At 34.8% G+C, this 11177-nt stretch overlaps 1 protein-coding gene and 1 pseudogene across 1 annotated transcript; one reads left to right on the forward strand and one right to left on the reverse strand.

Annotated features, from left to right (window-relative positions):
- The first annotated feature begins 847 nt into the window (after window positions 1-847).
- On the forward strand, window positions 848-2515 carry LOC107894171 (costars family protein). Its single transcript, XM_016819388.2, has 2 exons — window positions 848-1070; window positions 2147-2515. The coding sequence occupies exons 1-2, from the start codon at window positions 990-992 to the stop codon at window positions 2339-2341; spliced, it is 276 nt and encodes a 91-aa protein (XP_016674877.1). The 5' UTR covers window positions 848-989; the 3' UTR covers window positions 2342-2515.
- Window positions 2516-4004: 1489 nt separating this feature from the next.
- LOC107894169 (KH domain-containing protein HEN4-like) lies at window positions 4005-10376 on the reverse strand (annotated as a pseudogene).
- Between the last annotated feature and the right edge of the window lie 801 nt (window positions 10377-11177).

Below are 11177 nucleotides of genomic sequence, written 5' to 3' on the forward strand. Positions count from 1 at the left end.
CACCAACTCATGCCAACTCATGCACAAAGGCATAGCTAGGGAAGCTAGTAAGGCTTCAAATCACTAAAATGAAAAATTTTCTATTTAAACTCTTTAAAAATTTTAAATTAAAGATAAAATTACACTTTCACTCTCTTAAAAATAATAAAAATTTAATTTAATCCTTTAAAAATTATAAAGATGTAACTATTAAAATGGAGAAATTATATAATTTAATTTTGATCCCTTAAAAAAAATTTTGACTTCCCTCCTGCTCATGCAGACTCCTAAATAATAATATTGAAAAAATGGAACTACTTTAAAGTCAAGGGCCACTAACCGAGAGCCCAAGAAAGACTCAAAAAAGTCATTTGATCTGACGGCCATTATTGGTTGAGCATGGTCAACATACATAGTGCCGTAGAAACTCTACTCCAGTCTAAACATGTGCTGGGCCACCACAGAAATGAACCCCTTTACATATGCCAATCACCAAATTCTTATCCCCAAAAAAAAGTTTTAATTATGTCTCCCATAGTTTTATCAAAAAAAAAAAAATTATGTCTCCCATAGTTATACTCTTCAAAATTTTAAATTTAATCCTTATCTGACTTAAAAGACTGTTAAATCTGAATATGTAATATAAATTGATTTTTAATTTTTAAAGCAGAGGCTTAAATAATGAATAGTCACGTATTCGAATTTAGCAACAACCTTTGGACTTAAATTTTTAAATAAAAAAAAAGTATATGTACTAAATTTCAAAACTCCAAAGAGTAGAAGGTCTGAGGTCATAATTACCCCCAAAAAAAATAATAAATCAAATGATCTGTAGTCTGTTTTAATTTCACTTTTATTACCCCTTTTTCTTTATAACCTCAGAGAAAGTTTCCTATAAAATAACACATTGATGCCAAGAACCCCATAAGAGAAAAAAAACCTAGACATCCTAAAACATACATTTGCATATATTATTGTTGTCTTTGTCATTGTTTTTCCAAGAAAGCACAATGAATGTAGACGAGGAGGTGGAGAGACTCAAGGAAGAAATTCAAAGACTAGGCCAGATCCAATCAGATGGTTCTTACAAGGTTGCTTTTAATCCTATCTTATTATTATATGATCTGGGTTTTTAATTTTATGCAAAAAGTTGCGCATTAAACCCTTGTTTGATCCGGATCTGGGATGCTTCAAGCTTTCTCCATTTTGTTTCTTTGTTTGTTCCATCTTTTCCTATATAGCTAATTTAGCTACATGACAATCAGATCTGTTTATTGATTTTTTTTCCACTGCTTCAAACTTTCCATTTAGATTCATTCTCTAATGGTAAGCTATGAAAACAGAGAGGAAAAGCATAGTTTGGGGCTATGTTTAATCATATTCAGGTGCAAGTGTCAAACAGATACCTGTATCCGACACAGGTATGGTCAGAGTTTCCATGTATTTCGAGGATCTTGAAGGTCATAGCTCCATATTATGTGTTGGCCACGTGTGTTGGGTATTGGGGGTACTTCAAGAAAAATTAGAAGTCCGAACAACATGGAGTCAAACTAACAAGTGTGTTAAGCTTATTTTACAAATATCATTGTCTGGTCGGATTCTCTGAGAAGGTGTAGTTCGATCTCAAGACACTTACTCGTTTGCTATTGTAGGATCAATTGACAATTTTCGTTTCAAACAATCTATTCTTCAAAATCAGTGAAACATACATATTTTGGTAGTTCATGTAACATACTAACTGTTTTCGTTCTTTGACCAACTACCATTTTTTTTTCTCTAAATTCAAGAATATATGCTTTGAAAATCTTATGGGAAGTATTTATGCCCAAATATTGTTCTGTTAATCTCCAGGTGAACATCATAGACGGGTAGTGTAGAAGACCATATTCTCTGCATTGCATTGAGATTTTTTAAGTGTGATGGTCATTAATATATATATGTAGTATTTCTTTCTTTTCTAAGTCTTTAAAGGGTTAAAAATGGATATAGTTGACATAAGTTTTAGCCATGTTTACATCATCTAAAAGTGAACTTTGGGAAGTTGGATGATTTATTTTGTGCTTCAGGTTTTTCCCATTTCATATTTTGTATATCTACGTTGCTACAATCTACTTTCATTTTCCAGCACAACTGTATTAAAATTTGTTGTTGTTTGATGTGTTCCAAGGTCACATTTGGGGTGCTATTTAATGATGATCGCTGTGCAAACATCTTTGAAGCACTAGTTGGGACACTAAGAGCAGCAAAGAAACGAAAAGTTGTTGCATATGATGGTGAACTACTACTGCAAGGAGTTCATGACAATGTGGAAATCATTCTCAAAGCTACAACACCAGCAGCAGCAGCTCAGAGTAGCAACTAATGCAGTTCTAAATAAATAATTGCAATTATAGTTTTGCAGCAAAAGTTTGATGATATTCTATGTAATTTTTCAATGTTTATCATGTTTGAAAGCTTGCTTCAGCATAAGTGCATAACAGTATTTTTGAATACTCTATTATGAAATTTTCCAGAGTGTACTACACCCAGATTTGTATATGTTTTCTTTTGGTTATGTTCAAACTTTGATGTCTTCATCTATTAGTTGCTTTTTATGGCATAAACTACACAGGATTGGATAATTATAAATTGAAAGGGGGGGGGAGGGGAGAAAGAAAGATAAATGAAATGAATTCCTTCAATTGGTAAAAAAATCTTGCGTTTAATGGAAATTATCCTTATGATGGACAAGTGAGGATCAACATAACAGTCAAAGCCCATGTCGAAATATGTCACAAACACAGATACTTTTTAACACTAAGTTTGGATAAACAAGTATGTGGGAAAAGAAAGTAAAGGAAAAGAGAGGAAGGCCATGGAAAAGAAATGATACATGCGTATTTTGTTTGGATAGCTATATTAGCATGAGAAGGAAAAGGAATTTTCACAACCTTTATTTATTTAAACAGTGGAAAGGAAAGCAAAAGTATGGCTTTTTTTCCAGTTGTACCTTTTTTGTAAAATAATTTATGTAAAAAGATTAAGAGGAAAAGTATGTATTTCATCTCTCCAAAAAAAATTTACTTCTTTCTCCAGCTTCTACAAATTGGGGTAAATAAAAATTGAATGCTTCAAGGGAAAACAAAGAATACTCAACTTTCTTTTCTTTCTCTTGTTTAAATAATATATATTCAAATGATTTCCCTTCCTTTACTCCAATCCAAACATAGGATAAGGAAACTGAAAAGTCCAGATAACATAGCATTCCACAACTATCAAACACAGATTAAAAGCTATTATAAGAGAGACAGGAGCTAACATTTTTTTATTTAGCATAAACTTGAAATACTTGAGTGAGATACTAAGTTATTGTTTACATACAAAATGGACAAGGACATGTAAGGGCAACCTAAAACCTCAGTAGAAGGGATGAGCCAAATCTAAAAATAGCAGTATTGATGTTCATTAATGCATGCATTACAAATTCTGCCAGAAAGCACATCTTCTAGACAAAAAACATATCCATGCAGGATAAATTTTTAATACAACTTTATCAATATTGGAACTCAGAGCTTGAATCTTATCTTTAATAAATATTTAGGAAGAATTCATAATATAACTTGATCAAAAACATCTACTCTTGATTTTTGGCTTATTTTAAATGTACTCCAGCCAACTTTTTATTGAGGATATAGTGTAGAAGTTTATTTTCAACTAAAGAGTTTCACAGTAAAATATCCAAGAGAACAATCCAAGAAAGTGAGTTCCTTCCTTTTAGGGGGTTTACGTATCACACATACTCATCTAATACCAAAATTGTTATTGAAGGTTAATTTGATTTGTACTTTGTGAATTGTGAGGCTGGATTCAAGCTCACTAAGAGCCATAGGGTAGCAAGAGTCCAGCTTAAAATGAAGCCTATGAGGGTGAAAATAACAGCATAAGAGGCCCATGACTCTCATCACTAAGTCAACTAATCATTGTAAATATAAATTCTTATCACTGGTTATAAAAGAAACTCAAAACTAGACAGTAGAAGAAAAATATGATAGAAAACAGTGATCTCCATAAGCCATTCACCACAGAACATTTTGTAAATGATTAGAACTAAATTATTGTCACCAAAGAGCAGGGCTTGCATAGATGGCTAGACTAGAGTACACTGCTTGAAAAATAAAAGAAGAAAAGCAGTTAAATAGGCAACAGCTTCAAGTTTTTCTTCTCCTTTTATGAAAACATTAGGTTTAAATGAAAGATTTCAGCGAGATGGACCAGTGAGGATGAATGCTTGTAGGAGGCTCTGAGCGGCCTGGGTTTGATCAGGTGTCCCAGATATAACAACAATCCTGTCACTTGTTCCTATTTGAGGTCCATGCACTATGACCTTGGCACCAGAAATCTGATTGAAGTACACCAAAGGAAAAGTTGATGTTGATTTAAGATAAGACATCTCATAGATATTGTACACTGACATCAACAACGGTATCTTGGTTAGGGATGATATTTAGATTTCTTGTTTTTTAATTTGCCAGTCTTTTATGAGTGCATGACAAACCAATAACCCAAAGGATGTGTATCAAATTCAGTGTAACCTTTAAAATATATTGAGAGTTTCAAAATTCTTTTTGTTGTAAAATTCAAGGTACGTGGCTTGTTCTTAACTGTTGCACAAGTGGGAATTTGAACAGACTATTTTTAGTAAAGACTTCAGAATATGTTATTAAATTGTGGCATGGTTGTGTTTCATCCGCAATGACTAACTAAAAAAGGGTTTAACTTTTTAAATTGTTAAAGGGGCATGATTTATCAATCACAAGCTTAAGTAATGACTTTTAGGAGTTTCAACACAGTTTAATAGAAGATAAATGTCTAGCAAGGGAATTTTTGTGGATGTGGTGAAATCAATTTAACTTTGATCATCTTTTTAGTCTCAAATTCATGTGGTTTGATTTTCTCTTCTCAGGTAGTGTTGTCTAAGTTCTTCATTAAGTTCTATCAAGAGTTGAGTTGTTTAGGCGGTGATTGTATAATTCTCTGTAGAATTAGGAGCAGAGCCACTCTAACCAACTAAACACTATACCAAACATCTTTTTGGAACAATGCCAATAAAATAATGCAGAAACAGTTGAAAAAACTGTTACCTCTCTTAGGCGAGCTAGATTGCGACCATTCTCCCCATAAACAGAGTCAATAACATTCTCAGGAACTCTAATCTCTACAGTTGTATTCGTTACAACAGCAGATTTGTTTCCACTGCAAACATGAGAAGAAAGGGACATTAGTTACGAGAAACTGTCCGAAAGCCTTACTTCTCATTCCCCACTCCCAATTATATTTGGCCCCATATAACACCATTAAGTTCAGCAATATAAAACCAACATCAATCTTCAAAACTTTTAAGTTCGAACCTAAGCTACCAACCTGCCAAGTTCTAATCCACCTCGAAAAGAAGTCAGTCCTCTTCCACTATCTATGATGCTCCTTGGATTCAGTCCAGTAGCCATCTGCAATTAAAATCCAGCTAGAAGTAAGTAGAACAGTGCAATAGTTTGATTCCAGCATGTATCTTTGTGTTCATGATTGAGATTAGGGTGCATGCATGTACACACTCTTGTCTGAGAGAAGAAAAGAAGACTACCTCTGATGTCCACAATCCTGGTGAACGAGGCCGATCTAAGCTATAAGAAAGTCCAAAGGAATCTGTATTACTCATTGCCAAAGAAGTATGCCAACCAAGACTGTGAGAAACTCCACTTGATGCTTGCAACTCAAGAGGGGAATTATCCAAAAATCTTTCATAAGGACTGGTCTCAGTTAAAACTGAGGAACTGCTTTTTGCTCCCACAGTTCTCATAGAGGTAGAAAAATGGTTATCTCTCAGTGTACCAGTCACACGATATATAGCATCTTTTACATTCGAATACGCTCCTGAAATCTGTTTACAAGAAATAAAATAAAACAATCAACGATTAAGCAACTGATGCCTCATGAAACACCAGGCTCATATCATATTTGGAAATCTCTCATGAAAAAGTATTACAGTAGATTAAGCGAAATGTATTTGGAGCAAGAAAATATAAGGAGGTCTTTCCTCAGCCAAAATCAAAACACAGGGAAATAGCAAGGAAACATGTTAGCTGAACTCAACAGTCATAACATGAAACATTGCAGGAGAACATATGTTATAAACAGATCATGCTGTCATGATTACCTTTTAACTCTACAATATTAGAATCATTTGTTCATAATTCTAGGACGTTTTCATTGAAAATTTGAAAAACAAAGAAATTTACAACGTTTTCACAAAGATCTCTTAAGGAAAAAGAAGAAGCTAGTTTTATATCAGTGAACCTATAAAATATTTAACAAAAACTCCAACCCACCTGTACCACTTGATCATTTTCACTGACACACTTAGGGACCTGGTCCTTCCCTAAAATCCGTATGCTGGTGGAAGTTGCTTTGCGCATTTCAGATATTACGGCCCCTCCTTTTCCCAACAGACAACCAACTTGAGTTGAAGGAACTACAAGCCGGGCAGTGACATTTGAACCCTTACCTCCGCCTGAATCTAGACCCTTCTCAATAGAAGCCTCAAAAACTTTTACAAAAACAAGGACAACAGCCTTTTGTGCTGCAGAATACTGTGATTCTGGGTTCTAAATGATATCAACAAAAGCATATCAATAACAGAAATAACAGCTTCAAGCAAAAGCAAAATGTCATAGAAGATCACAACATGACTGACCTCTGATGCAGTAACAGTAACCAACCGTTCATCACAATCAGTGATTGCAGCTCCAATGGTAACAGTAGCTCCAGTATCACTTTGAAGGGCCTTAATAGTTGCACCTCCCTTTCCAATAACACAACCAACCCTATCAATGAAGCAAAGAATTTTGAAAACCACTTCCTGCTGAAATGTTCTAGTATCCAAAGGAGGAGCCTTCTCAGGCTTCAGAGACAAAGGATGAATTCTGGTGGCATAACTGGTAGAGTCACTGGGTATACTAGGTACCATGGAACTACGCTGTGAAAGATGGTCTACATGCAAATCAGGTAAAGCCTCGTGTGAACCAGCCTCAATGTGTCTATGAAATTGTTCCTGAGGTATAACGTCAATAGGTCTGCGGAACGGGTCCTGAGGAACCACTTCTAAGTGTTTGTGCGAAGTCTCCTGAGGATATACCTCAATAGCCCTGCGCAAATTCTCTTGGGGAAGTAAGTCAATAGGTCTGTGCAAAGTCTCTGTTAGAATTGGTTCAATGCTTCTGTTTTCAATTGCCCTTGTTTTATTGACAGAAGGACAATCTTGGAGGCGGTGTGAGACAGCAACAAGCGCCTTTTTTACCGCTAAAACAGCTCCTTCAATCTACAAATATAAACAAGGGAACAAAAAGTAACGTTTCTACTTAAGTATAACATTCAAAAGCTTTAGAAAATAAGATAGTTGACCAATGCTAGATTGCATCAGTACTTCCAACAAATCCACTTTCAGAATCTTTTGACATTAAATACAGTGGTTGATTGTTAATGCAATGATTTGCGATAAACCAACACAATATAATTATTATACATCATAATGAACTAAACAAATTTGCCAAAAGAACTTATCAACTACATGTGGCAAGTTACAAAGAAACATATTCCATTTTTGATAATAGCTACAAAACCTAGAATCTAATAGTGCCAATGGAATAAAAAATGTCATCAAATCGTAAAACCCAGAAATCTTCATTCACTTGGGTTTCACGAGTAGCCAAAGGGCACTTCTTACAACTTCTTGTGACATTGACTGGAGAAAATTCCTTAAATAATAGCCATATAAGGCACATGTTACTTGTAGTCAACACTCTAATAAACAAGGGAACAACAAATAACATTTCTACTTAAGTATAACATTCAAAAGCTTTAGAAAATGAGATGGTTGGCCAATGCTAGATTGCATCCAAACTTTCAACAAAATTCCACTTTCAAAATGTTTTGAAATTAAATACAGTAGTTGATTGTTAACGCAAAGATTCACGATCAACCGAAAGAATCTATTTATTATACATCATAACGAACTAACCAACTTTGCCAAAAGAACTTATCAACTACATATGGCAAGTTACAAAGAAACGGATTCCATAGCTACAAAACCTAGAATCTAATTGAGCCAACGGAAAGATAGAAAGTCATTGAATCGAAAAAACCAGAAATATTTGTTCACTTAGGTTTCACGAGTAGCCAAAGGGCACTTCTTATGACTTTTTGTGACATTAACTGGAGAAAATTCCTTAAATAATAACCATATAAGGCTCATATTACTTGTAGTCAACACCCTAATAAACAAGGGAACAAGAAATAACATTTCTACTTAGGTATAACCATAACATTCAAAAGCTTTAGAAAATGAGATGGTTGCCCGATGCTAGATTGCATCAGAACTGTCAACGTAGTTCCACTTCCAGAATCTTTTGACATTAAATACAGTGGTTGATTGTTAATGCAATGATTCGCGATAAACCGACAGAATCTAATTATTATACATCATAATGAACTAACCAAATTTGTCAAAAGAACTTATCATGGCAGGTTTGCCAAGTTAGAATATGGCAAGAGCTAACTAAACTGGTTCAAAGAAATGGCTTCCATTTTTGTTAATAGCTACAAAACTAGAATCTAATTGCGGCAATGGAAAGATAAACAAAGAAACGGATTCCATTTTGTCGATAGCTACAAAATCTAGAATCTAATTGTGTCAATGGAAAGATAAACAAAGAAACGGATTCCATTTTGTTGATAGCTACAAAATCTAGAATCTATTGTGCCAATTGAAAGATAAGAAGTCATTGAATCATAAAACCCAGAAATCTTCATCCACTTAGATTTCACGAGTAGCCAAATGGCACCTCTTACGACTTTTTGTGACATTTGACTGGAGAAAGTTCCTTACATAATAACCATATAAGGTACGTGTTACTTGTAATCAACACCCTAATAAGCCAAAATTGCCTAAAAGCACTAACCAACTATGTATTCTAGGCTTGCCAAGTTAGTAATTTTACTGAACTAGGAAAGAAAGCCAATGAATGTAGTGATAAAGAAATCGATGTGCCAAGCTCTCAGGTTCATAGTTTCCGCTTAGGGGCTCAATTCCAGATTTAGTCATACCGAATGTAACTACCGAATTGCCAAGGGTTTTAGTCAAAAACCCTTGGCAATGAATGTAGGAAATAAATTGATGCGCCAAGCTCTTGGGTTCATAGTTTCCGTTGAGGGGCTCAGTTCCAGATTTAGTCGCCAAGGGTTTTAGTCAAAAACACTAGGAAAAAGAAAGGAATTTTGTTCTTGAGCTGCAAAATTTAGAATCTAATTGCCACAATGTAAAAGAAAATAAACTTTTAGAATATAATAATCAAGCCAATGAACCCCAAGACCAAGAAATAGAAACCCTAATTGAAGAACATACAGTATAAACCTCTTACCTCCACAATCTCCTCCTTAAGGCTAGCACAAGCCGGTAGATTATCCGTCAAAATCCTAATTTTGGTCCCAGTTTCTTCCCTTATCTTCTCCACTACTTTCCCACCTTTGCCAATCACACCCCCAGCTTGCTTAACCTCTGCCAACAACCGACAAGAAACCATCCCCAAGGCCGCCCCATTGCTCTCAGCCGCCACCTCCAGAATCCTCTCGAATACCTTCACCAGCGCCTCCTGCGCCTTGGACACGTCGATTTCCTCAACTCTACTACCACCCTCAACGTCGCCGCCAAGGTCAAGCACAACCTTGGTATTAACAGCATTAGGACCTATGATGGTAATAACCCGGTCGGGGCATTCGGCCGGGGCATCCTCGATTCGGATCTTGGTACCCGTAGCCTGTTGCAGTTGCTTGATGACGCTGCCCGACTTGCCGATGATGCCCCCACACGCGACACGTGACAAAGGAGACGGAAGGCCACCTGGCCGGGAGGGATGTAGAGAGTAGTAGACGGAGGCTTGGAACGCTTGGAGGGTCCGTTAGCAGAATGGGTCGGGTCGGGCATGGTTCGCTTTATTGGTATAGAGAAGAAGGTGCTGCCCATATCAAAATTAGAGCAAATTAAAACTTAAACAAGGGGGAAAAAAATCCACAACGCTTTCACTCTTTTATATTAATAGTGGGTTAACTAATTTAATTAATTCATATTGGAATTTTCTTCCATGGAAAGAAGCGGAAGCGAAAATTACAGAAAATAAATAGGCAAAGAGAGGGTTTTGGAGTTTGTTTTTAAGGGTGAAAGCGAAAGGGTCTACGGCTACGGGCGTTGGCAATGCGCCGTCGTTTTAAACGGAAGATGTTGGGCGGCTGGATTGTTTTTAAGCGGCAATAGATCCAACGGTCTGTACGAGTTGAATTGATTTTCTTTTCCTTTTTCCATTTCTTCAACGCCGCCAGCCAACGCGTTTTTCTTTACTACGGTCTTCTAACAGTGGCAATGATAGTGTGGTCGATTTCATTGGGATATAGTAAAATTTTTACAGGTTGATAAAATATAATTATATCTTAATTTTTTTATATCAAATTAACAACATAATTTATATATTTTTAAAAAAAAATTAATTATTACATAAAAGAGCATCAATATGATAAGAAAATTATAAACGAGTAATAAAAATTAAAATCAAATCATCACATGTAATATAAAAAAACACTATATGTAATTTTGTTTAATTATTTTAACATTCCATATTTATTTCATTTTTAACATTTAACATGTATTTCTTATTATCATCTGCCGATCCTTAACTTAATTATTCATCATACGAATATTTATGATTAAAATTATCAATATCTCATTTTTTTCATGTCCCCTTCGAGGTGTAGAGTATCTCAATTCCACTTAAGAATAAAGTTATTAAGTATGCAATATGTTATTATGGTTAAACCTTTTTCTTTTATGGTATACAAATGTGATATTGTTAATACGAGAAATCTTTTTTTAGAACAAGAAATGTCCTTTCGATCACATTATGAAGATCGGATTGTCTCAAATTAAAATGTTCACGAGTTGTCTCTAATGCTTGTGTTTAGCTTCATTATTTCAAACGGTGTCATTTCACATGATATGGTGCAAACAATATGTAATTTTAATTACAAAAACTTATGTAAACTAATTTAAAGAAAAACTTATGCTAAGTTATAATCATTTTTATAATAAAAAAATTAAATAAATAATAATATAAAATTTA

Source organism: Gossypium hirsutum, chromosome A13, assembly GCF_007990345.1.
Source record: "Gossypium hirsutum isolate 1008001.06 chromosome A13, Gossypium_hirsutum_v2.1, whole genome shotgun sequence".
Lineage (NCBI taxonomy): Eukaryota > Viridiplantae > Streptophyta > Magnoliopsida > Malvales > Malvaceae > Gossypium > Gossypium hirsutum.

Bases quoted from the DNA above. Each gene is read 5' to 3' on its own strand.
- LOC107894171 (XM_016819388.2), top strand. From the start codon at position 990: ATGAATGTAGACGAGGAGGTGGAGAGACTCAAGGAAGAAATTCAAAGA. The intron at 1,071-2,146 runs GTTGCTTTTAAT...ATGTGTTCCAAG, and splicing joins AATCAGATGGTTCTTACAAG to GTCACATTTGGGGTGCTATT.